Here is a 25,305-nt window from a genome sequence, read left to right on the forward strand (position 1 = left end):
ACGAGTTTTAATAATTCCTCCGCAAAAAATTGGATTTTTCAATTTGTAAACATATAACAATTGATGGAGTTCATATTTATTAATATATTAATCAATGTGTTCTTTGGCATATATACATGAGATTAAATGCGAAGTACGCTTGCCCCGGATCAAATTAAAAACTTCAGAGTTTACGAAAGATTATAAACCAATACAAAAAATGTAAATGAGTTGAGAATAGTAACTAAATAAGGCCCTGTTTTTCCTCTGCATCCGGCATATTATGTGTGGCGATCGAAGAGCCTTGCTTGATGTTGAAGAATTTGCGTATATCATCCGGAGACTTGCCCTTGATCGAGTTAGCCACCGCCTTGCATGTAAGCTGCAACAGTTCCGGGATTTCTAGATAATTGGCAGCGAGAATGATCTCGAACAAAGTCCCGTTGTCGACTTCCAGGAATTTGGCATCCCAAGAGCTAATTTCCTTCGTGCTATCCTCGTTGCACTCGTCATCTTCCGTTGTCTTCAAATCGTCCTTGTGCTGTTTTGCCCAGCTCAATACCTTTTCGAAGGTCGTAGATTTTACGTTGGGCAGCTGCACAATGTCATTCTCATCACTTTTCTCGTCACAGCAATTCAACATGGTTTGAATCAGTCCGAAGCGTTTGGCAACCTCGATGTCAATATCGAAGATTTTCTCATCCGACGTTTGTAACTTGATGCTGGGCATTTTGTTGCTTTTTTTATTCGGGTTTACTTATCTGTAATAAGGACAGGAATTCGGTTAGGAAACAAATATTTAACACCAAATTGACAAATCGTACCGACGCTCTGAGATATTTTCATCAAAAGACTGAGATCATCGATGTTTTTCAAAAGCGTGTTATCGAAATTCCAAGCTCAAGGCTGTGCGGTCAGCAGCCGCGTGTTTTCCTTTGAAAATAAGTATATACTAAAAATCTTTAATCTGTTTAACAATTAAGGTTATTTGTGTTAAGGACGTTTTTTGAATTGCAAAAAATATATAATATTATTTAACAATTATTTGCCCCATTTATTCAGATGCGCGGCTGTCCAAACAGAATATAATATTCAAAAAATGGGCGATTAATCGTCAATCAGGCTGCACTGCCTATCGATTTTGCAGCCCTGGCAGCTGCTCATACGTGAACACGCGAATGTGTGTGTGACGAAGAGCAAAGTGACACATCGTTGGCGGAGGTGTGGTTGAAAATATATAGAAAATCGGTGTTTATCTGCGGCAGGAACGATCTGAAATCGGTGTCAAAGGCGAGCGAGGATCGCAACTCAAGAGCTTGAACAAGCAGCAAGGCAAAAGGACGAGCAGCGACCATGGCAGGCAGGCTACCGGCATGCGTAATCGATGTGGGCACCGGGTGAGTTTTTAGTTTCGATTGCCCGCGGGGGTCTCCAATCCCCGGTTGGCCGAAAAGAGGTCGTCTGACTAATGCGCTCTTTGTTGTGCCTTTGCAGCTACTCCAAACTAGGCTTCGCCGGGAATAAGGAGCCCCAGTTCATCATTCCATCGGCAATTGCAATCAAGGAGTCGGCCAGGGTGGGCGATACCAACACAAGGCGCATCACAAAAGGCATAGAGGACCTGGACTTCTTCATTGGGGATGAGGCCTTTGATGCCACCGGCTACTCCATCAAAGTAGGCTCCTAATCCGCCCGGTACCAACCAGCCACTTAACTTTTATCTACTTTTTCTTTAGTATCCGGTGCGTCACGGTCTAGTGGAGGACTGGGACTTGATGGAGCGCTTCCTGGAGCAGTGCATCTTCAAGTATCTGCGTGCCGAACCCGAGGATCACTACTTCCTGCTGACCGAGCCGCCCCTAAATACTCCAGAGAATCGGGAGTATACGGCGGAGATAATGTTCGAAACGTTTAACGTTCCTGGTCTCTACATCGCCGTCCAGGCGGTGCTCGCCCTTGCCGCCAGTTGGGCTTCCCGATCCGCCGAGGAGCGCACCCTAACGGGCATTGTGGTGGACAGCGGCGATGGAGTGACGCACGTCATTCCCGTGGTAAATAGCACAGTTCATATCTTATCGGTAGAGTTGTGTTTGTAGTGGGTACAGTGGCTACCCGGAGAGGGGAAATTATTTGGGGGGAACCAAATAACGAATTCAAAACAAAAACAATCTATGCAGAAGAAAAATACTCAAATGAAGTATTTTTTTTTTAACCAGAAAATTATATTAAAAATTAAAAATATTTAAAAACCGGATTAATAACCGAAATAATTAAATAGCTTTTATAGTGATATCTGAAAAAAAAACGTTTCGAGAATTTGTATATGCATTTGTTATACGATAAGAAAAAGTTCCGTCACACGATTTATTTTTGCCAAGATGAAACGAATTTTAAAAACGCGAGTGATTTGTTTTAACGTTAATATTTGAAAAGCCATTTAGGCATTGTGACTAAGTAACATCAACATCCACGGGACTTACTTATATCCCTTGTATATTAAATACAATTATTTACCTTGATTTTCTTTTTCAGGCTGAGGGCTACGTGATTGGATCCTGCATCAAGCACATCCCCATTGCCGGCCGCAACATCACCTCGTTCATTCAGAGCCTTCTGCGTGAACGAGAAGTCGGTATTCCACCGGAACAGAGCCTCGAGACTGCCAAAGCGATCAAGGAGAAGCACTGCTACATCTGTCCGGATATCGCCAAAGAATTTGCCAAGTACGACACGGAGCCCGGCAAGTGGATTCGGAACTTTACGGGTGTCAACACGGTGACCAAGGCGCCTTTCAGCGTGGATGTGGGCTACGAACGCTTCCTGGGACCCGAGATCTTCTTCCATCCGGAGTTCTCAAACCCCGACTTTACCATTCCGCTGTCGGAGATCGTGGATAACGTTATCCAGAACTGCCCTATCGATGTGCGGCGCCCGCTGTACAATAATATTGTCCTAAGTGGTGGATCCACGATGTTCAAGGACTTTGGCAGGAGGTTGCAGAGAGATATCAAGCGATCGGTGGACACGCGCCTCCGGATCAGCGAGAATTTGTCCGAGGGACGCATTAAGGTGGGTGCAATCGCAGCAGTTAATGCAGTTAACTCTAACATTGATCATGATTTTTGTTCCAGCCAAAACCAATTGATGTTCAGGTGATTACGCACCACATGCAGCGGTACGCCGTGTGGTTTGGAGGAAGCATGTTGGCCTCTACGGTGAGTTGTAGTGATTTATTGTATCGGATATCGTAATTATTTCTATTGTCTTGCATTTTCCAGCCCGAGTTCTATCAGGTGTGTCACACAAAGGCTGCCTACGAGGAGTATGGCCCCAGCATTTGCCGTCACAATCCCGTCTTCGGCACCATGACATAATTGAACCGATCCAATCGGCCAGCAGCAGTTATTATTGATTTATTTTCCAATTTTAAATTTGATTTGTTCTTCATCTATATATATTGCGATTATGTATTCCACGCTAAAGTATTAGTATTGATTCTTTTCTATATATGTGTTAAGCTCTTAACTCTGTGTAAATCATTTTCGTTCTCTTTAATTTCGTGTAGTCCTGTTAGGCTAACTTTAAATCAACAACTCTGATGTCTGCCAGTTAAAACCCGCTAATTAAGGTGCATTATTTCTAGAAGTCGACTTTTATACTATACTCAAACACGATCACACACAGTCACACCAAACTATGCTCTTGGAAGTCCCAGCTCTATACACAATTATATATGGAAATCCCCTACTTGTCATAGTAATATTTATAATTGCAATAACTGCAAAAAAGGTTTATAAGAGAGACAAGAAGGGAAACCGCAGAAAACTGAATGAACAAAAAAGAAAAACGATAAGAAATATTGATGAGAAATCTGTTTGTTATATTGATAAGCGTAATTGAAAAGGCATTAAATAAATCAATAAAACAATCTTTAAGCTCAACACGGTCGTCGCTTTTGATCTAAAGCTTGTACTGGAAAATTTTATTCAATGCATATAAGTTCATATGTTCTGTATGTGTTCAAATTGCTCTAATATATATATATATTATATATTTATTTAATTTTGTGACGGTGTCGCTTAGCTGAGGGAATAGCAAAAGGTGGTTTCCGTAAAGACAAGTTTCAAGCCCCAAATCCGATAAACTTTGTTACGATTCACGTAATTGACAAATTGACTAATCAACGTAGTCGGAGGAGCCCTCCTCCTCGTCGTTGCTGCTCGAAGATTGCGCCGCCGCCGTTTCCGGTGAGCGCAAGTGCTCGGCGATCCGGAAATTCTGGAGGAAGTCCCGCATGGCATCCATCATAAGGGTCAGCGATTGCTGCAGTCCTGCTTCTGCAATATTTTCGAGGGAGTTTTGTAAATAGGATATCCGAAAGTGATACTTCTTGGAATTTCAGAAAAAACGAAATCAAAAAAATTAATTTGGAATAACACCAAACAATTTTTATTGAGTATTTAAAGCCAGTAGGCAAGAAAAGTAAATTAAAATGTTTGTACGTTTTAAATGTTCATTGTAATCAATTGAATTTTGGGAAAAAACAAAAACATTTTTTGGCCATGAATGAAATAGAGCCAAAACATAACATCTTATGAGCCATTTTCTGGGACGATACAGAAACGACGCAATCGATAATTCTAAGATAATTTGTAATAATTTTATTGCTCACACGAACCTTCTGTTTCTCCGTTGGCTCCTGCGACTCCGACAGCTCCTGCTTCAATGCCCGCTTCAAAGTTAGCAGGTATAGCTGCTGCTGCTGCTGCTGCTCCTGCGAGTGGTGCTTCTCCTGCTTCCTGGGGCTGAGCAGCTTGAGCCAGGTTGTTGATGTTGAACGAAGGCAAGAGCGATTGGAAAAACATTGAAACGGAATTGTTCGTGTTCGTTGTGGGGCTGCTACTTGACGAAGATTTTCTGCAAAGAAATGGTCGTCAGAAATAAATTCTGCAGTCTATATTAAACTATCATCCTGCAAGAGCAGGCATTCAGGTCAACTTAAAAGGTTAACCAAAATAAAATCACAGACATTTTGAGGTACCTGCATATGTATAACATTTAGTGCAGAAAACTAAATCACAAACTACAAAACCGAAATTAAATGGGTTGCATTTGCAGTTCTCAGCTTATTAGTTCTCTAATTATAAAGGTAAATAAACTTTAAATAAAATAGACCTACCGCTGGTAGCAGTTGACGCTGTTCGGTGGCGGCAGTGGGTCATAGGTCATAATGGCTTGCTTTTCCTTGGACACGAAGACGGCCAGAGGTACCTTTTCCTTGTAATCAGAAAGTATTACGTGCCGCAGGATTGGCTTTGGTGGAGTTCCACCATACCGCAGCGATCGTTTCTCCTTGTATTCGTCGACCAGGGGATCCTTACTGTCAATGCGATCTAGCACTATATTCACGTTGGATTCCAACCATGGTAGCACCTCATTCTGACGCCAAACGACTCGGGCACGGCACACATACAGGCACACTAGCTGGTGCAGGGCAGGCGATTGACTGGTGGGCAAGATAAGGCATTAAATTCCACTAATTATCGCAGGAGATAAGGCTCTACTTACTTGCCCGACACATCCGCAAAGAAGTACGAAGAGGCCAGCACCCGTTTATCGGTCTGCACGGACATCTCGTCCAGTAAAGGACGCAGCACACCCGGAAACATGAGCAGGGCGTACTGAAGCGCTTGGTTGGAGCGCTCACAGGCGCCATAGAGTGTGTGCAGAGCCAAAGCGTACGAGTAGGCCATGTTGGGCAGCTGATTGAGGTTCCTGGCGGCATTGTACTCCTCGTAGAACTCCACTAGCCAACCAAACTGCTTGCTGCGCAGAGCATAGTAGTCAATGACCAATATCATGGCAAGCGGGTCCATGTCCGGCTGCAGACTAAGCACCAGTTTGGAAATCTCGAAGGCCGTGCGGCTGCAGGCGCGCTCTTCCAGGTACTGGGCGTGCTTGAATAGCACGATGTAGAAGGATCGATTCTCCTGGCGGCGGTAGTCCAATCGGCAGTTGCCCGATGTCAGACTGAAGTTGATGTGCAGCGACGATTCCAGAAGGAGTAGGGCGCGCTCTAACAGCTCGGAGGCCAGGGCGAAGTCTTCCGTCATCTTGCACACCTCGCTCAGCTGCACCAGGGAGTCCACATGGTAGGGGCATCGTTTGATCAGTGTAATCAGGAATTCCGAGTCAATGCGCTCGAGGGCGGACAGAAACATGTGCTGCACTCCCTGGTAGTACTGACTGTGCTCAAAGGCGAACCACTGGATTTCGGCCCCACTTTCCGTGATGGATTTGGAGGACACAGATGGCGAGTCGGGGGCGGGCAGCAACTTCATGGTGATGGTGTTCTTGGTCAGCGCCGGCCACGATTCCTTGGCAGTCACCATGTAGGTCGACTTTAACGTGGGCTTCTGTCTGCCCCGCTTTGTTCTTAAATAGAGTACATTAATGGTTTGAGATTAGTTGGAGATTGAATTTCTTAGGTAAAATACATTAAAGTCAATATGTAAACTTAAAAAGCCAAATACTCTAATTACAGAATTATCTATGATCACTACTCATTGTTTACAACCACTTATAAAAGTTCTTACTAAAATATATATTATATTGATTGTGATTTGTTGATTATCGTAATATGATGAAATAGACAATGTATATGTTCTGGCTTGGTTATTCTAAGTTCGAAATGGAAAAGTGTGCCGTGTAAATGGAACAGATTACCAAGTCTTCTTAAAAAATTGTTCCTTTTAACTGGGGCTTTCCAAAAACCAAACTTACTCCACTTTGACCACTCTCTTGCCGAAGGTGCGTCGCATCTCGTTCTGCGAATTCAGGTGTCGCAGCTCCACGGCCAAAAGCTTCTTGGTGGCAGAGCTTCCGGCGGCGGCGGCGGAAGCAAGCTGTTTCGCCGATTGCCTGGGCACCGCATCGTAGACCTTGCCAAGGAGCGGATCCACCTTCTCGAAGTACTTGTCCTGGCGCTCGTTGTCCTCGCTGCTGATGTGGTTGCCACTGGACTTGGCCTTCTTCTTGCGCTTCTTTTTCTTCTTCTTGGCCGCAGTGGCAGTGGAATTCGGCAGGGCGGCTGAGGGGTGCTCCGTTTCATTGTCGTCCTCCTTGAATTCGCTTTCGGAGAGACTCAGACCGGGTTGATTGAGCTGACAAAGATGAGGAGTTGGGAATTACGTGGTTGGATGGGTGATGAGGTGGCGATTAAGATTAGTGGCCTACCAAATCGAATGGATTCAGGTGCGACTTGCGGTCGCGACGCATGTCGCTGTCCTCCAGTTCATCATTGTCCGACAGCTCCTCGCAATCCTCGTCCTCCGGTGGCGGCGCCAGCTTGTCAGCGTCGCCCTGCAGCTTCTTCAGCATTCGCGCAGACATTCTATCCTGCCCGTCTCCTAATATCCGTGTTTATTTATTTATTTTCGTAGTAGAATACGTGCTGTATTTTTCGATTCCCATTCGCACATTTGCAGAGTTGCCAAGCTCTTGGTGGCCACCCTCGTTTCACAACACTGGCTGAGACAGGTGGTCAGGTCTTCGCGGGAAAATAAAACACTATTTTAAATTTTTGAAGCTGTTCCCTACGATTTGTCAGTTTAACAAGCTCAAGCGGCTGAAATTCAGCTTTTGCACTAAAAGTACATATTGTTTTGACGTATTTTTCTGTGCATCGGAACGATGTAATTGGATTAAGCCTGCCAAATACTTTTTTGTTTCGTTAATTTAAATATCAAGATTTTAAATTCCTTTTTTATGCTGTTTTTGTAAATGTGTAGTAAACTTTTAGAATCTATTAAATAGATTGCGAAGTTTGGACTTAAGAATTTAATAAATATGCAAAAATAAACTGTGCGCTTAAAATTTAAAAAAAAAAACTTGAATTCAATCTTAAATAAAGTTGTAACAACCCTAGCTCATTTTCACTATAAGTTCTATTCAACTTAAAAACCGCAAAGTAAATAGGTACATATATGAAACACAATGGGCAATCAGAAAACCTTAATTATAATTTGCTTTAATTGACAACAAATTTTGGTACAATTTTGTGCCAAATCACAGGCTTTGTTCTAAATATGCCGAGATAAGAAATTAATTGTTCTTCAAATAATTCTTCCCATAAAAGGCGCCTACGATGGCGGCCAAGATGGTGAATATACAGGCGGCCAAGTAGAAGAAAGTGCTGCGTCCTTGCCGCGGACTGCGGATCATTCCCTGTCCAGGATGAGCTCCTCCGATCGTCTGTTCGCGCAAGGCTTCAATCTCCTCCTTGAGGACCAGACGCTCTTCCTCTAGCATGCTGACTTGCTTGAGCAACTTGGTCACCGGCTCGCTATCCTCCTGGGCATCGAACTGGTCCTCAGCTTCCAAGCCGGATGTGGCTCCTCCTCCCGCCTGGCGGAACTGCTCCTCCTTGGACATGATCAGTTCACATTTGATCTTGGCGTCCCAGACGTCCTCGGGCCGTTGCAACTTCCAGAACTGCTGCATGTCGCTCATATCGCCTGTTGCCTCGGCCGCCAATAGGAGGAACTTGTGGCGCTTCTGTGGAGGCTCCTGGAGTAGCGGCTGCATAAAGATGTCCACGTTGACCTTTTCCCCGGGCTCCAAAATTCCGATGTTTGGCCGTACGAAGAACAATTTCGGGGTGGTGGTCTTCATCTTGAAGGCAACCCTCTGGGAATCGCTAGGATTCCTGATGACCAGCTTCTTGCACACGGAACGGTCGAAGGGTCCCTCGAAGACGATACCGTCGCACGGATCCAGGGACAACTTGCCCGCCTTTGTGTCGTTCATCTCTATATGTTTCTACCCCTTTTTAGATTCGAAAATGCGTTGTGAACAAATGTATGTCCGAAATATTAAAATAAAAATGAGCCAAACGAACTATCCCAGACGTCTCACGTGTTTTGATGGAGTCACAAAAGTGAATGGAAATAGGAGCGACTACTTCAACACATTACTTTTCAGGGTTGAGTGAAAAGAACACGACTAGTTCGATAGCCCTTATATTTTTAAGGCTGGTAAGGGGCAGCTATATTGTAAGGGACTTTTTCCAGGAGTATGAATTTACAACCCATTATTCAAATTTTTGAATTAATTTAAATAGTTATTGTTATTTAAAGCTTTTGTACAAGATGTACTTTTAAATCTCGGTGAACTTATTTCATTCTAGATTGTTAAGAAATATTAGCTGAAAGTTTAAAAAAGGTTATTTTAAAACGTTTTTGATTTATTCTTTAAAATCAAACGTTTTCTGCTACCATAATGTAAAGGGAAATTCATAAAAATCCGAGTTTCAAAAATTATAAAGTATTACAATTGATTCGTTTTTATTGTGCTTTAATTCGTTTTTTTTTTTTTAATATTTACAAAAATTCGATCAGTTTGTGAGTGTGGGGAAGTGTGGATGTTGGGTGCTCCACTACCAAAATATCATGCGCCCCGCGTTCGGGGATGTGGCCTTGGACAAAATAATGCCCGACAGTTCTTCGTCCTCCAGTTCGTTGCTGTTTCGAGGGGGAGTAGGGATGTGGGAAATACAAATTAAATAAATGTTTGACAGGACTTTTTCGATTTATGCATTTATATACATGTTTATTGGTATCGCTATTCGCTTTGTTTGATTGTTTTTTTCTTTCATTTTTGTTTGTTGGTTGTTTTGCAATAAATAACAATGAATGTTGGTTGTCGAGACAGCGGATGCTGAGAGGGCATCGGTATTGATCACGGGTGCGATGATGGGTTTTTCGAATTCGATTCGATTTGGAGGGTGGGTGCTTTTGTGGGCAGGGTGCAGTACAACAGGCACAACGATAACAACAGTTACAACGGATTGCGATTGCGGTAGCCAATTTCGCTTTTATGGTCTACAAAAAGTCCAGCAGATATGGAGAAAGACAAGAGAGAGGGAAGAAAAGAAAGTGATAAAATATATACAAATAAAACATATCGAATTCCATTAGAGGCACAAACACAAATTCAAATACTGAACGCAAAAGAACATAACAAAAAACGTTACAAATCGGGATGTGGACATGCGATTGATGGTATGGTATGTACTGATAAGCAGGGGAAAAGGGCTTCAAAAGGGCCAATAATACACACTTCGTTTTAATTAAGTCACATTTTATTTCTGTCGTTTTCCTTTTTCGTTTTTCGTTTTTTTTCAATTTTAGGCACTATTTAAATATTAAATATATATTGCAAAAATCAATAAAAGTATGCCTTAAAAACTCCTGCGCTAAAAATTAGGTTTGTACAGCATGTTTTGTTGTAAAAATTTTGCATTAATAAAATTTCGATTATACGTAGTTTAAATATCACTTAAATATTTTCGTTTTAAGCCACATGGGTTAATTTCAAATTTTTGCAATTTCTAATTTACGTTTGCGGACGGTTACAAGAACAAATTGCATACGCGAGAAATGTACAAATTTTTAAACATATTAATTATAAATAGCATATTAAATATAGGGTGTTTATTTGTTTTCGTTTTCCAATGTATTTTTTGTTTCTTGTAGTGTTTAAAATTAGTTGGTTTTTTGTTTTGTGGTTCTATAAATTAGATTTCGTATTTATGCAGTCGTTAATTGTGTTTTTTTCTTTTCATAAATTAGTTTTTGCAGTTTAAATTCGCTTACTCATTTAAATAAAATAATTATCAAAATCAACAACTAATCACAAGGCAAATAGAGTTTGTAGAGAGAGAAAGTGGAGGAAGGGGCGTTCGTAAATTTTTTTTTATTTGGGCAACGCAGGCTATTTTTAGTGGATGCTTTGCGTAACGAGTTGAGTCAACGAGTGGCGAGTAAGTATAGCGAGCGAGTACCAACACCAGAGAAAGAGAAGTAGAGAGGCAGCAAGTAGAGGTAGAGGGGTTGTGAGGGGACCCCAGGGTAGTGGGGGAATGAGAGAGTGATCGGATGAGATTCTTTTTAGATGGCACAAATGCAGCGAGTGGCGATTAACGGGTTAACAGGCACTTAGTGGGCGAGTTGCGAGTAACTAGAGCCACCTTTTCACGATCTGATTTCTTATTTAAAAGCGAATAACTCCTAAGTGATAATCTTATGAATTACAATTTAATTTTTAACTAAGAATTTAAATTAAACCAATTTTATAAAATTTTAAAAAGTTGGTATTTAAATAACAAGCTAAGAAATTAGTTCGTGAAAAGTTGTCTAAAATTGATATGGGCAGACAGCGAGCGACGAGTGGGGACATCGAGTCCTGGTCCTCCTCGTCCCTTCGTCTTCTCGGTATGGCTTACTTTTTCATCAGCGAGCGGACCTTCTTCATCGTTCGATTGAAGATCGTCTTGTTGTTTCCCCCGGCACTGTAGTTGGAGCCCAGCGATGAGTTGGAGGTCTTGTTGCTGGTCAAACTGGCTCCGCGATGAACCGAGGCCGAGGCCCTTTGTTGGTTTCCATGTCGCAGACACTCATCCGGCTGATCCTCCCGCTCGCTTTCCGTCGCACTCACACCCTCGGGACTCTGGCGTTCCCTTACCCTTTCCCTCGCGGGCTGTGGGGGTCGTTCGGGTGTGGGCGATTTCGAGGAGGAGCTGGTGTCCCTTCGTTGGGGCTGCGGGGTCATTGGAATGGCCAGATTTTGCATGCTTTGCGTTCCATCCGCAAGCTCGATACTCGGTGGCAGCAATTCCGCTAGGGTCTGTTTGCTGAGGATGTGGTCGAGACTCCGGGACTTTCTGTGCTGCTGGGCATTCGCCGGCGGAGACAGGGTGTGCTTGTCCCGCCGGGTCACCGAATCACTGAGGGGAACTTCCGCCTCCTCTTCTTCGGGTTGCAGGGTGCTCGTGGAGCTGGCATTCGTTAGAGCTGTGCTCCCCGCTGTCACCTTGGCCGCTGCTGCCGCTATCCTTTGGTCAGGAGTTGAGCCCGCCTGATCCAGGAACCCATCCACGCTGTGCGATCGATAGCCACTGCCCATGCCGGAACCAGATCCATGACCCAATCCCGCGGCCGAACTTCTCCTGGGCGGCAGATACGCCAGCGGCGTCATGTTCTGCATGGACGCAGAACCCGCTCCGGATTTGTGGAGCAGGGCCGCCTGCTGGGTGCGGTAGGGGGTCAGGATCTGGGAGCGTTTCGAGGGCGCCCGGGAATAACCACTCAGCTGCGAGGTGCTGCCCCTTTGGCGGGCCGGCGAGGGGGATTGGCGGTACCTATTTGCCTGGTGATTAGCTGCGCGCGAGACGGCGTTTCAAGCGATTTTGAGTGTGTGGCAATCAGAATTAAATCAATTATTAATTGGTAAGAGTAAAGAGTAATGGAGTAGTAATGGGTTGGTTTTGTTGGCTGGTTTTTGTTGGTGGGTGAGTGAGTAAGTGAGTGTATGGGATAGAGAGAGAGATATAGAGAGTTGTACTAGAGAGTGTGACTTGAGGATCTCTGCTTAAGCCTAAAACATATTCGAGTTGGCTAGCTCTGTAAATCTTTAGCTTAACTGTGCTCACTCTACGCTGGAGCCGCTGGGGGACTCTGGCTAGAGCTTGAGCTCGGATTTGAGTTCGAGTTGGGAGTAGAAGTAGTAGTAGTTGTAGTACTCGTTGGCCCACCTTGTCCGCTGCCATTGGCCGCCGCCATTAGGCCATCCACCACACTGCCTGCGCCGCCACCACCTCCAGTTCCTGCTCCCGATCCTCCGCCTGCTCCTCCGCTCTGGTAGTCGGAGTCGTTGCTGTGCATTCTTTGGTATGAGACCGAACCGGGGGTGCCGGGCACCATCGCCGCAATGCGATCGATATTCTTTTCGCCGCGCAAAAATCTGCCGCATCAGAAGAATGGGAATCGTTTAAGTTTTAGGTTTTGAGTTATCTTATGGTTATCGGTAATGGAGTTATCCATCGTCCTAGTCCTAGGCTAATCCAGGTCTAAATGCGTCGCTTAATGTACCTTTCGAGCTTATCGATGCAGGCATCCTGGTAGTCGTGGATCCAACTGACACCGTTGAAGTGCGCCACACTGCGCATGTCCTCCGGCAGCCGCTCCACCTCCGGCCAATCGAAGTGCTGGTCCATGATGGGTATGATGTTGCAGTTCGAGTTCAAGGCAGCCACGATTTCCTGCGGATCAGAGAACCCCATTATGAGTATCTCCTAGCAGGACGGGGTTATCCCCGAGATGAGATACTCACGCGATGCACCCAGTCCTTGCAGTCCTCGTCGTTGATGCAGCGGTGCAGGGCATCGGGCGTTAATACTAAGACAAAGTTCTTTGCCTGCCGAATACTGTTCAAGAGGCCGTTGTCAAATTTGCCCGCCTCCAGGCGTTCCACGTCGATGAACACTGAGAAGCCTCGCAGCTGCAGGTGAACCTGTAAAAGATGCGATCTCGTTAATGCATATTTCCCAATTGAAAACCATTAAGTATACGCACCTTGAGCAGACTGGCCAGCTGGGAGCCATTGGAACGCCTGTAACTAACAAAAACGTCCAGTGTCTTGGCCATATTCTCCTCCGACGAGCTGGGCAGTGAGTTCTCCAGGTTCTTGACGGCGTTGAGAATGCGCAACCGATGAATCGAATTGTGGATGCCACACTCCGTCATCAGCATATCCTCATTGACGTGCGGCAAGGCACATTTATCGATGCCAGCATTCAACATGGCATACGTATAGGTGCAGTAATCAGTACCGATCTCCGAGAGAAACTGGTGCATCTTGGCCGTGTCCTTGGATGAGTAGTCGGCCATGCGCTTGAGATTTTGCAACTCGCGTTCGAAACGCTTCAGCAGGATTCCATTACCGATCCCAATGTCCGCGCGAAGGTTATCCTGGTTGAGCTTCAGCAGCAGATCTCCGTCCACCTGGGACTCATTGAACTTTTCGATGTAGTCATTGAAGCCGATCTGCTTCACCCACTCCTGCACATCCTCCACGGACCACAGGGGCACCTGCTGCGACAGCTTGTGCGGCACTGTCTCTCCGATTAATCTCAGGGCCTGGGCGGCGAATTTGGAGGCAATGGCATTCGGACAACTGGCCACTGTTTTCAATGCTTCGATTGCGTTGATCTCCCGGAAGATGTCGGTGTTGCCCTGCTCCCTCTTGATGCCCGCCTCCATGCAGAAGTGGAAGGCAGCCAGATTGCGGGCCTCCTCGCGATTGGAACTCAGGACGGGCACCAACCTCTTCAACCAGTGTTTGCTCTGTCCGTGGGCATGGGCCAGATTGGATCTCGCAAAGGCCGAGGGATCGTGCGTGGTGACAAAGGGTTCCACGAGATCCAAACATCCAGACTTCAGCACCTCTGCTTCAATCTCCTTGTTGGCCACCAGCACAGCAATGGCCAAACACGCATAGTACTTAATATTATCGTCGTTGTGGAAGGCCAAGGGGAACAGCCACATGGGCACCTTGCGCAGGATCATCTCCTCCTGGTTCTCGGCTCCGCCGTAGAGCGACAGATTCGCCAGGGCGCTGGCACAGTGTCGCAGGGTCTCCAAGTCGCTGGTGCGGCACTCGAAGAGCACGGCATCCAGGCCACCTAGTCGTATTACATCCGAACAGGTGCCCTCCGAGTGCTTGAACAGATGCTCCAGAATGCCAGTGCCCACGCGTGAGTGCTCCATGTTGGAGTTCTTGGTGCAGACGCAGGCCACATTCACCACCTTGTCCAGGCCATTGTCCACCACATGCTTGCGGTTCTCGGTGGTCAGACACTGCTCGAGTAGTTGGGCGGAGGAAAACTGGAGATCGGGCTTGACGCAGTTCTTCATGAGCAGATCGAGGCCGCCACTCTGGCGCAGGGAGTTGCACAACGAGTAGCCCAGCTCGTGGCCATGGGTGGGCACAGCCCAAGCTCTGCGAATGACCTCGTTGATCTTCTCCAGGTACTGGGACTTCTTGCCACCAACATCGTGGACGGTTATGGCACTGCCACCTCGCTCATCCTCCTGCAGGGAGCTCACTATTGAGGTCAGCATGTTGGAATACTTGTTGATGGTCTGCTCGATCTCCTGCTGCCCACTGCCCGCTGTCAGGGATTTGAGGTCATCCAATTTGAGATCGGTGAGCTTTAGCATCTGGCCATTCATCGCGGACATTTGGGAGGAGCTGGTGATCATGCTGCTGCCAGTGCTGGACACTCCCTTGTGCGACATCGAATAGTTGGCCTGCGAGGCGGAGGACACATGTTTCTCCTGGCTGATGATCCCGTTGGAGGTCATCGTCTGCGACTGCTGCGACTGGGAGATCGCCTTCTTGTCCGCGGAGAAGTTCTCGCTCTGCACCGTAATACTGGTGGCGGCCACATTGTTGCTCGCCTGCTGTGTGATGTCGCCGGTGCGCAGCGAGAGTGCTTCCTAAATATTTCGTAGGGTGATGATTGGGAAAGATATGGTATAACAATTAGTAAGGGTAAAATTCAATTTTGGGAAATGAAAAAACAAGTAAGATATCAAATATTCTTTATAACATGATGCAAATGTACAAAAATAACAGATTTTAAACTGTTATACAAACAGCTTAACACAGAATTTATGTTTTAAATTGGTCATGGGTAGTGTAGAACTAAAATTAATAAGCCTATCTGCTAATCTACTTAATAAATATAATAATTAAGAAGTTGCTTTAAGGGGATTGCTAATGATAATAATAATACCTCAAGACAGTATAATTGTTCTTAAATTTTAAAGAAAGCCCCACTTATAACAGTTTCGAACCTGAAACTCAAGTCTTATCACCGATTAAGCTCACTAGGCCACTAAATCTAGACTTAATCACAACAAACACGCCCCCTTCTCTGTTATACCTTGCTCTGCTCCACCTCAATGGGAATTTCGCGTACATTTTTCATTTGATTGCAGTTGTGAATATTGTTGTGATTGGGTGTTGTAATCGTTGAGTGGTTGGTGTTGTTGGGCGTTGGTGGTGGCTGTTGTTGTTGTTGTTGTTGAGGTTGTAATGGAGGCGGTGGTGGCGACAGTGGACAGTTGCTAATTGGCTGTGGGGGCGGGTTAGAACTTTTACGTACTCTGGTGTGCGAACTAGAACTCGAAGAGGATTGCGACGACGACGACGATGAGGAGGAGGCGGCGGCGGACGAAGAAGAAGTGGCCGAAGTGGAGGCAGCTGCTCCAGACATTCTGGCAGCGGACGCAGTGGACATGGTAGTGGCGGCCGTTGAGCCCGTTACCACTTGGATGGGCTGTGGCGGTGGGGAGAGCGGCGAGGTGACTCCAAAGCGATTGGGGGGCGTGGCCACCGGCGGTGGCGACAATGGCATCTCCACAATGGGACTGGGCGAACGGGTGGGCGTGAAGTCCGACTGACCGCTCGAGCGGAAGATGCCCTTGCGAACGGGCCAAGGCGCCTGATTGGACATTATTTCCCTCTCAAAGAGGCGGCAGGTATTTCAATGCCAAAGTCGGTTCGGTAGTTGCTGATTATTTCGTTCCGTATAATACTTATACGAATGCTGCTGTATTTCGTTCGCGTATGTTTCCCGTCTTATATATACTTTGTATTTTATTTATTTTCATTCACATAAAAATAGCGCACAAATTGGCTACGTCGACGTCGCCGTCACTTTCTCTGTGTATGTTGTTTTTATTTGTTTCAATGTATTTGAGTGTTTTTTATTTGTATCTGTGTGTGACACTGACCGACAAATAGAACTTGTAATAATTTTACAGTCAAATGGCAATTAACAAGGCACTCGACACAGCTTCACTGTACAAAATGATGATTCTATACAAATTGTGAGGCATGAAATGACCGAATCAGACACTTGTTGATCCACATTTGCATATGGAAATGGGGAAAACTTAACGAAAGCATTGGTAAAAGCTCACATAGCGTCGAAAGCGGTAGGCCATCTGTCGTTAGGTTTTCGGTTTTCCTTTTTTGAAAGACGTTTCGTTCAGTTTTCACGCTGATTTCATCAAAGTATTCATTATTTCGTTTGGTTTTCAGTTACCTTTCAAAAAGGTGTTTTCGATAGTACGAGATTACTAATGACTGTTTATTTTTGTATTGAATTAAATTTAACCACTGCAGTATATTCAGTATGTGAAATTTTCGAAATTTTGAAGGTCGGTTTGCTTCTTATAGTCGTTACACCTGCGACAATATTTTCATTTGTAAACAAAATCGCTGTATGCTTATTTTGACTTTTAATTAGGAAGTCTTTGTCACCTGCGGTCTATTTGTATTTAGTACGATCTAGCCACAGTCACACATCAGTTTCTTATATATGCAAATGATTATACAGTTTCGTTCTATTGTATAATTCAACTACATATAATTCGATTTGCTGAAACGATCGCGACGCTCGACTGTCTGCTACTGAGGTCCGCGTATCGCTCTGAGGCGTTTTATTCAAAATAATTTCGAAAATAAAACAAAGAGAGCAAAGCAATTTTGTTTTTGCCATAGAATATACGAAAATTCGGAGCGTTAACTCGTGGGAAATAAATCAAAAATAGGGATTGGGATGGGCGCTGTACTAGTGGTGTATAGTTCTCCGTTTACTTCTCGGAAATAATTTGGTATAGTGCGTGCCGTTCCATGAGTTTCTTGCAATTGACGCAAATGTCCTAAGACTATTCAAATTGTTCGCTAATCCATAAAAATCGTATAAAAGTATTTTCATGGGATTTTTTTATTAATGTTTGCTGCACATGGAGCGTGGCTGACTGTCTGTTTGTCTAATATTTTGGCGGAGGGCCAAGCAAAAGCACCCATTTAAATTGATGCCCTCTTCAAAGATTTGGAATATCTTTGGGATGGATTGAATGGGTATATACTTAATAAGGGGGCTCTGTCTTTGATGGACGATGTGTTGATGGAGAGTATTGTGATGGATTTAAAAAGTGAAATTTGCCTATGGAAGAGTATAACAGTTTCGAAAGTCTTATATATACTGTAATACGAGTTTGCTAATGCAAATTGAACTCCTCTTAAACAAATTTTAAAATTAACCTTTTTTTCTTCTATACCTAATGATTTCATGTTGAGTGTGTTAAGACATGCAATGTTTTTCTTGATCAAGTTTCCCTGTTGACCTTTACACAATCCACCAGAAAAACCGACGGCCATCCTTGACATTTAGGAATAAAATTATCCCAGGAATTTCATTATCCCATCATAAAGCAATTAAATATAATATACCTATGCTAATCAACAATGATGTAAGTCTGACCCCCACCAGCAGATTAGATTAATTCTGTTGTTCAAACTTTTTTTTCCCCTGAATCACCGAGTACAGGTAACCCTGGGTAACAGGTGTAATGGGGAAAACTACAAACAGTGAACACCTTTCCTGGGTAAGTTGTACCTGAACTCTTCTGAATATTCCGGTGGGCTTATCCTTTTTTGATTTGCAGTAGTTGCGGATGAATTTGGGGCTCCCGAGGAGCAGGCACTTGTTAAGAAGCATTTCACATTACATTCGCCTAGAGTGTAGCTCACTTTTCGGCGCCAGACAATCGATTTTCTTGGTCTTATGCGTAAGCAAGAGCAGTTGTCGACTTGACAACTTTCACTTTTGGACAGTTTTCACTACGAACTGGGATATTAACGCCTTGGAGCTGGTGTCCCTTATGCGACCTTAACATGCACGCGATGAACTCCCAACTGAAAGGAGTGCCATGGTCTAACAGTTAGCAAAAGCTTCCGAATGGGGTGACCACCCTTTGGGGGCAATAACTCCCCTTTCTGGTTAGCTAAAAAGCTCCTTGTGAAAGCTTTTGTTTGGGGGCAGATTTCAGGGGCGAGTTCAATGGCTACTTGTGGCAGGTTATTAACTCTGATTTTTGTATTGATTATAGGACACAACACATAGACTAAAAAGACATTTTTAAAACAGCTTTATCAATGTATATTATATTTTAAAAAATAATTTTATTTTTTTCCAAATAGATAACCCTTACAAAAACAATGTTCACTTTCACGGAAGTTACTAAAATCTCTCGAGATTTTTATTTGGATTCAGAATCAGAATCACTTATAAAATCTGTCAATCAAGGGTTTCTCAATAAGCAACAATTTAAGTTAGAACCTATATTTACATTATAATAGACAGTTTTCATAGTAGTCTGCCTGAATTTTTGCATCATGTTAATAAAAGATATATTTCATTAAATTGGGATTTTAAATTTCTATATATTTCTAGCTCTCCGAATTTCTTGAATTTCTTGACAAGATTTAAGGGATTCTATAGTTTTAAATGTTTCATCTTGAGTATTTGAAAATGACTCACCTTAATAACGGCTGCATTCTCCTCAGTTTTGACACCATCCATCTCCAATCGATTCCTCATCGCCGACGCACCCTTGCTCTCTTGATAGTCTATATCTCCGGCCTGCAGGCGCTTCATCTCCGCCGAGTTGCTGGTGGCCTGTTCGGAACTGAAGCCATCGGTGACCACCTTGGTCTTGGACTCGGTCTTCATGCTCTTCTCCTGGAACTTGATCGTGTCGATGGTTTTGCTCGACCCGCTCAGCCCACTGGCATTCAGCTGGACGGCGGTGGGATGGCTGAGGTTGAGGCCGCTGCCGAAGTGGTTGTGCGGGCAGTCGTCGTCATCCGGCAGGGTCACGATCACATTGCTGTCATCGTCGTCCACCAGATTCTCGAACGAGGCGCGAAGTCTGGAGGAAGAGAACATTTATCTCTAGTAATAAATTGTTGTGGCTTGGAAATTGGAAGGCTATAGGTTCAGATTTCATTCAATTAACGCCTGATTGCTATCTTTGCTATCTCTATTGGAATGCCTTTGCTAATTAAGACTTCTTCTGGAGAACAGGTAAAGTTTTTAAATTTTAAATAACAAGGAGCATTACACTTTATAAGCGTAACCACATTTGCTTTTCTTTTAACCTATTTGTGGGGATTTCAATAAATAACAAAACAATAACAAGTCTAAAATGATCTTAACAGTTTTGCGGTTTAATGTCTAGAAATCAGCAAAGAATGTAAGTGAGACACAATAGAAAATGTGTCATAAAAATACTCGTACATTTCATCTCTATTTAGTTATACAACAATTGTAATTTCTATTGTTTAGTGGTTTTTATTAAATACATTTGATTAGCTTTTGTCAGTTGGCCATGTGAATTCCTACGTCATGCGTCACTATCATCAATGCCCGACTATCTAGAAGATTGCTGATGTGCAGAAAGATAGTTTTTTTCGACTTGTCACAATTAAATAGTGGAAATTTTCAATTTCCTAGAGACCACCGATTATTCACTCACTTCTTCTGCAGTTGGGTGATCTTGTCCTGACTGCTGAGACCCCTGAGATCGTCGATCGACGGATGGGCCGATGTGAGTTTGGGTGTTAGCCTGCTCGCCGTCGCCTGGGACATTGTGCTGGGCGCTGTGATCGCTGAGGATGAGGTGGTAGTGATGGATCCAGGTCCGCCTGTTATTCGCTCCTTGGCCAGATCGTTGATTTCCGACATGGACTTCTGGATATTTGTGAGATCTCGCTTGATTTCCGCCGCCTTCATCTCAGATGAGGTGGACAGAGCCTGGGTGGTTGAGGAGCTGGAGGATGAGGAGGTTATGTGGTGGTGCAGGCGCTGGGACTTCTTCTCCACCCGCGTCGTTGTGCTGCTGCTGCTGTTGACAACCTGATAAATAAACAACACACAGATACAATTATAGAAAGTCGAGTTATTTTCTGCCAGAGACTCATAGGCGGAAAAATGCGAAAAATGTGTGGCGTACAGAGACATATTTTCCTCTTAGCTCTTTGCAAATATTGTACATATATATTCGTATGAATTTTGCTTTACCGTCTGGCACTATCTCTACTCGCATTTTATGGCCCCCGGGCGCTTAACTTGGTCTTTATAAATCAAATGAGCCATTTGTTTTGGGTTCGACATTTGTTTTGGGCGCTATATTATATTTGCTTTCATGGAGCTTACCCCGAAAAAATAGATGGATGGGCCTCTCTATCTAAATACCTCAATTTTGATAACTAACCAAATGCTTTATGGCACGGGAAAATATTCTATTTGATTAGGGATTTGCCTTGAAAGCGGCTCACCAAGCATTACTTCATTGATCAGTTTTACAAGCGTTTAGAAAAAGCCATTGACCCTAGGTCAGTAAACTTGTCGATGCTCTCACCAATCCTTAATTAGCTAGACATCATTTATTTTTAAGACGTATTATTAGTTGATAATATCTTTAGATTTTATTCAAGACTCTGACACCTCATAACTTTCTAGGAAAAACCCAAGGAAGACAATTTTCTATTTATGGTTTTGTTGGCTGAAAAGCAGCAGCTTGAAGAGATTTGACAAATGTTCGCGTATTACGAATCAAATCTAATTTTGGCCAGGTTTCTGGCGTCTGCCATCAAGAAAAAAAGCGAAGAAGAAGCCCCAAAAGTCAAACAAGTTGAGCAGTTGAACGTTGCTATATACGTGTGAGTGGGTTGCGATCGGTTTAATATGGCATTCTTTTGGTTGGGCAATAAAACATGTGCTCACACATAAATCCGGGGCGATTTGAATAAACGTTACGCATACGACATGTTGGCCACAGCGAATAGCAAACATTTCGCACCCCCGTCGCTCTCTTTCCGGCTGACATAAACTTATCGGTAAGGTAACACTTTCAAGTACCCCTGATCAATAAATATTTCCCTTACAAGTGCGGAGGGTGAAGGAGTTTGGCTTGGACATGAAATCAAAAGATTAGATATCACTTGTGTTTCTTTTTTTTCTCGATTTCTGCGTCATTTACTAAATTATCACAATGATGTTTTGTACGTGAATCGGTTTGACTAACCTTCTTGAATATTTTCTTTTAGCTCAGAGTTGGCAATTTCTTCGAAAACTCCGCTGATTTCAATTGAATTTCATATTACGTATACGCCTCCGTTTTGATAAAGCACTTAACTCGGACATATATAAAAGTATGCCAGCGTTGATACAGCTAAATAATCAGCTTGGGATGAGGGGCTTATCAGACACAGACAAACACGTCGGTTGAAAATACATATATTTTCATTTAGATTTTACTTTCTGCCCTCAACAATTTTCTAATTGCAGGACTTTTACTTTTTTTTCACTCACTGACTTTTCACTTTTCGTTGGTATTCTCTTTGCTACTTTCGTTGTTCGTTGTGTGGTTGATTTTTATTTATTTGTGGAATACTGATAGCAAAAAGAGTTCGTTTAATTGTTCGTTAATGGGCAAAAAAACCCACTATTCTTTGCTCATTGATTTCGTTTCGGTACTCGTTAAGGAGTAAATTATTATAAAGGCGATTTATATTATTTATTTTCTTTTTTTTACGACACACACGCTAGCAAAAAAGAACTACAGCAAAATTATTTCCGCCTCAGTTGAGTGTTTTTGCTATAGTATTTCTTGAATTTCTTAGCGCGGCGCTGGTTCGTTCGTTTCGTTAACTAAAATAAAAATGAGCGCCGAGCACGAAATTTCTAGCTCCACAGGCAGCGTGGGAGCTTGAGAGCTTTTGGTGCTGTCGCGTCGCTGCCGGCGTCATTTTAAAGTGCGATCGACAACCGCACTGAGAGAAAATCTTTACTAAATATGGGCAAATATTTGGAAAAAAATCTGCTCTAGAAAATAGTGGGTACTTAATAGACCACCAAACTAGTTTCTTAATTAAATAAATTGCAGTATGCAAAACTTAATTATTTATACCTAATTTAAAGTTTTTTTTCATTCATCAAACAAAATTATTTAACTTTCTTTGATAAAATGGTAAAGCATTCAAGGGTTTTAGTTTACTATCCATTCAAACGAAGAAAGCTTCAACAATATTGGGATGAATTGATACTGAATTTAAATAATGTACAATAAATATTTAAATATAAACCGAAAAAAAATTTTTTTTATGTGGAGAGAAGACAGATAGTCAGAGAAAAAATGAGACAGAGCCGGGTAGCTAAATGGCAACACAGGGAGGGGGGTGATAGCTTTTAGCGTATGTGTTTGCAGGCAGAGGAATTCTAGGAAATCAAATTGTAAATACAAGTCTTGGCGGCTCTCCCTCAGCTTTTATGTGTTTATTTTCGCCGTGTTTCCCTTCGCTTAATCTTTAATTTATGCCGTGAATAATTTGCATTTCCATAATTCAGCTGCTAAGTCGGGCTCGGTTCACGTTTCTGTCTAAGCTTTTCAGGCTTCAGCTTCTCTAATTAACGAGTTCTCGGCTTGCGTTCGATTTGTAGTTCGTTTTTTTTCTGATATTCTGATTCAAGCTGGTTGAAGATTGTATCTCGTTCTGCTTACTTTTTGATGTTTACTTTTCTGATTACCACGGGACTTTTCACTGAGAGAGTGAGCTAAAGCGCTTTGCTTTGTTTTTATTTAGTATTTGAATAATTGGGTGTTAATCTATGCATAATTATTCAGCAAATTTGCTTAGCCTTTATAATATTTTAATTATTATTGAGACCGTTAAGCTTGTCTAATTGAAATAAATGCGTTTTAAATGTATTTTAACATCGTTATGGGGACTGGTTTTACTGATCTTTCTTTGTATTATTTTGAATAGATCTTGCAGGTCGTAAATATCAGTATCTCGTAATAGTTTTACTATTATGATTTATTTCCGTACATTTCAAGTTTGTTTTTCTTCTCAGTTCTAAAAATAGTTTATCTACTTTGTGCAGCCATATTTAAAACCCCTTCACGATTTATTATAGATCTCCTATCTTTATCATAACATTATCATATCTTTACCCGCGTCATGATATTCTTTTTGTTCGGTTTACCTCAACAATTTCTGCGAATGGCAAATCATATCGCGAAATTGGCTTGCTAACCACCTAAAATATAGCTTTTTTCATTGGAAAACTTAAATTGTCATGCCAGGCGCAAAAACCAATTCGCCGAAGCAATGGGCAATTTGTGTTTTATTATACTGAATGTGAATGAATTTGCCACAGAAAGCATTCGGTTGTACACATATACATACATACGTAAATGAGCGTTGAACTCTTGATATGGGAAAAACGCGCAACAAAAAAGTCAAAACGATGATGCTGCTTGAACTTGGACCACAAACACACAATCTCAGTCACAACCAGGATGTATACCGATAACGAGTCTATCACACAATCAAAATAAAGTGGCGAATTCAGCACGATTCATGAATCGAGGGTCGGAATGGGGCAGTGGGGAATACGGGGCGGATGGAACCGGACGGAATCGGAGGCACTCTGCTCTGCTGACGTAGAATTCGATGGCGGCGAAGTGTGCCGTCTACCGGCAGGTGACTCAGCCTCAATTTAAAGCGAGTCAATAAGAAACAGCAAGAAGAAGACTGTGGAGAATGTGTTTTCACTTTGATACCCTGTATTCGTAAGGAATATATATTTTATTGTTCTTAATATTAAAGTTTTTTTTTTCCTTAAACATTTATTGTATAAAATGTGTAAAACTAATTTAATTGGATTCCAGATCATTTGATAGTATTTTTTATTTTTCGCCTCCATATTTTTTCCTAACCAGAATTCATTATTTAAAAGTTATGGCACAATTCTTTGCAGCATTTTTAAGACAAAAGGGGATACAAAAAAAGCCAAGAAAATACAAATTGTTCTATTAAAGAAAACGACTAATTTTTTTACAACAATTATCTTTCGAAAAAAGGGTATTTTAGTTTTCAAGCTACGAAAATTTTTCATTTGCTTGTGTGAAAGAGATGCTCAAACATTTGCGACAGTCTTTGCAGTGCTTAACTAGTCGGAAATATGTGTCATAAATTTTACAATGCAAATAACATTTCTGTCTACCTTATAAACAGGCAAGTTCTAATTTAGTAAATTAAATAAAGTGGGAATCAAGCTTGATCAGGTCAGAGGCTATTTCTGACTCATGAATGGCCAGCAGAAAAATCTGATTTCATACTGTTCAAAACTATTTTTTATGAAAGGATTGATAAGAAATAGATCAATACAGATAGATAGATAGTGAACATTTTAAAGTTTTGATAGACAGGCCATATAAACATGAAATGCTAATGGGTCAGTGTCTATTTTTAGCGGACAAAAACTGTCAACGATTGACAAACTATTTAATTGGCAACTTCCTTATCAAATAAAAAAGCAGGGAAAATTCGAAGATAAAAACGTGTGCTGGCTATGCAAATTCTAGTGAAAACCCAACTCGTATCTTATCTATTTAAATCATAAAAAAAAAACATAAACAACTTGTTAACAGGTCATTAAAAACGGTTAAACAATTGTGCGGCACGTTTTGCCCGGCCTTTTGTCTTCTCCCCCTTTCCAAATTGTTCAATAATTATTCGAGTGTTTATTTATGTAGCTACAAGCCGAGCAAATAATTAATA

General features: G+C 42.7%; 5 protein-coding genes across 11 annotated transcripts in view; 1 reads left to right on the top strand and 4 right to left on the bottom strand.

Annotated features, from left to right (window-relative positions):
- Positions 1-60: 60 nt before the first annotated feature.
- On the bottom strand, positions 61-918 carry LOC108041719 (S-phase kinase-associated protein 1-like). Its single transcript, XM_044457520.1, has 2 exons — positions 804-918; positions 61-740 (listed from the first exon to the last, which is right to left on the bottom strand). Exon 2 carries the CDS (start codon positions 707-709, stop codon positions 224-226), a length of 486 nt encoding a protein of 161 aa, XP_044313455.1. The 5' UTR covers positions 710-740; positions 804-918; the 3' UTR covers positions 61-223.
- A 232-nt stretch (positions 919-1,150) lies between these two features.
- LOC108042035 (actin-related protein 3) lies at positions 1,151-3,920 on the top strand. The gene is made up of 6 exons (XM_017120181.1): positions 1,151-1,376; positions 1,474-1,654; positions 1,716-2,030; positions 2,512-3,048; positions 3,111-3,194; positions 3,258-3,920. Exons 1-6 carry the CDS (start codon positions 1,333-1,335, stop codon positions 3,351-3,353), a joined length of 1,257 nt encoding a protein of 418 aa, XP_016975670.1. The 5' UTR covers positions 1,151-1,332; the 3' UTR covers positions 3,354-3,920.
- On the bottom strand, positions 3,839-7,486 carry LOC108041890 (transcription factor 25). 2 transcript variants are annotated; one of them, XM_017119980.2, is made up of 6 exons: positions 7,216-7,485; positions 6,763-7,142; positions 5,548-6,414; positions 5,159-5,485; positions 4,658-4,896; positions 3,839-4,316 (listed from the first exon to the last, which is right to left on the bottom strand). In XM_017119980.2, exons 1-6 carry the CDS (start codon positions 7,369-7,371, stop codon positions 4,156-4,158), a joined length of 2,130 nt encoding a protein of 709 aa, XP_016975469.2. In that variant the 5' UTR covers positions 7,372-7,485; the 3' UTR covers positions 3,839-4,155. The 2 variants fall into 2 exon arrangements, with proteins under 2 accessions (XP_016975469.2, XP_016975548.2); XM_017120059.2 differs by lacking the exon at positions 3,839-4,316 and adding an exon at positions 4,402-4,585 and having other exon boundaries at positions 7,216-7,486.
- A 506-nt stretch (positions 7,487-7,992) lies between these two features.
- On the bottom strand, positions 7,993-8,932 carry LOC108040938 (vesicle-associated membrane protein-associated protein A). The gene has a single exon (XM_017118679.2). The coding sequence runs from the start codon at positions 8,785-8,787 to the stop codon at positions 8,083-8,085; it is 705 nt and encodes a 234-aa protein (XP_016974168.2). The 5' UTR covers positions 8,788-8,932; the 3' UTR covers positions 7,993-8,082.
- A 374-nt stretch (positions 8,933-9,306) lies between these two features.
- Positions 9,307-25,305, bottom strand: part of LOC108041095 (NAD(+) hydrolase sarm1) — a 48,695-nt gene continuing 32,696 nt past the window's right edge. For 3 of the 6 annotated variants that reach the window (XM_044457883.1, XM_017118923.2, XM_017119084.2), the window contains 8 exons: positions 20,214-20,593; positions 19,217-19,607; positions 13,392-15,317; positions 13,150-13,329; positions 12,909-13,078; positions 12,572-12,780; positions 11,264-12,197; positions 9,307-9,500 (listed from right to left, as the gene is read on the bottom strand). In XM_044457883.1, coding sequence (XP_044313818.1) covers positions 9,416-9,500; positions 11,264-12,197; positions 12,572-12,780; positions 12,909-13,078; positions 13,150-13,329; positions 13,392-15,317; positions 19,217-19,607; positions 20,214-20,593 — 4,275 coding nt within the window. In that variant the 3' untranslated portion in view covers positions 9,307-9,415. Of the gene's footprint in view, positions 9,501-9,559; positions 9,861-11,263; positions 12,198-12,449; positions 12,781-12,908; positions 13,079-13,149; positions 13,330-13,391; positions 15,318-15,766; positions 16,732-19,216; positions 19,608-20,213; positions 20,594-21,764; positions 22,400-25,305 lie in introns of those variants that run through there. The other 3 variants (XM_017119163.2, XM_044457884.1, XM_017119239.2) reach the window with 3 other exon arrangements.

Source organism: Drosophila rhopaloa, unplaced genomic scaffold (genome assembly GCF_018152115.1).
Source record: "Drosophila rhopaloa isolate 14029-0021.01 unplaced genomic scaffold, ASM1815211v1 contig_163, whole genome shotgun sequence".
Classification (NCBI taxonomy): domain Eukaryota; kingdom Metazoa; phylum Arthropoda; class Insecta; order Diptera; family Drosophilidae; genus Drosophila; species Drosophila rhopaloa.

Excerpts from the sequence above, each read along its gene's own strand:
- LOC108040938 (XM_017118679.2), bottom strand. The coding sequence starts at position 8,787 with ATGAACGACACAAAGGCGGGCAAGTTGTCCCTGGATCCGTGCGACGGT.
- LOC108041719 (XM_044457520.1), bottom strand. The coding sequence starts at position 709 with ATGCCCAGCATCAAGTTACAAACGTCGGATGAGAAAATCTTCGATATT.
- LOC108042035 (XM_017120181.1), top strand. The coding sequence starts at position 1,333 with ATGGCAGGCAGGCTACCGGCATGCGTAATCGATGTGGGCACCGG. Across the intron at positions 1,377-1,473 it reads GTAATCGATGTGGGCACCGG|CTACTCCAAACTAGGCTTCG; the intron begins GTGAGTTTTTAG and ends GTGCCTTTGCAG. Across the intron at positions 2,031-2,511 it reads TGACGCACGTCATTCCCGTG|GCTGAGGGCTACGTGATTGG; the intron begins GTAAATAGCACA and ends TTTCTTTTTCAG.
- LOC108041890 (XM_017119980.2), bottom strand. The coding sequence starts at position 7,371 with ATGTCTGCGCGAATGCTGAAGAAGCTGCAGGGCGACGCTGACAAGCTG. Across the intron at positions 4,897-5,158 it reads AGCGTCAACTGCTACCAGCG|AAAATCTTCGTCAAGTAGCA; the intron begins GTAGGTCTATTT and ends ATTTCTTTGCAG. Across the intron at positions 4,317-4,657 it reads AGCCAACGGAGAAACAGAAG|AAGCAGGACTGCAGCAATCG; the intron begins GTTCGTGTGAGC and ends AAAATATTGCAG.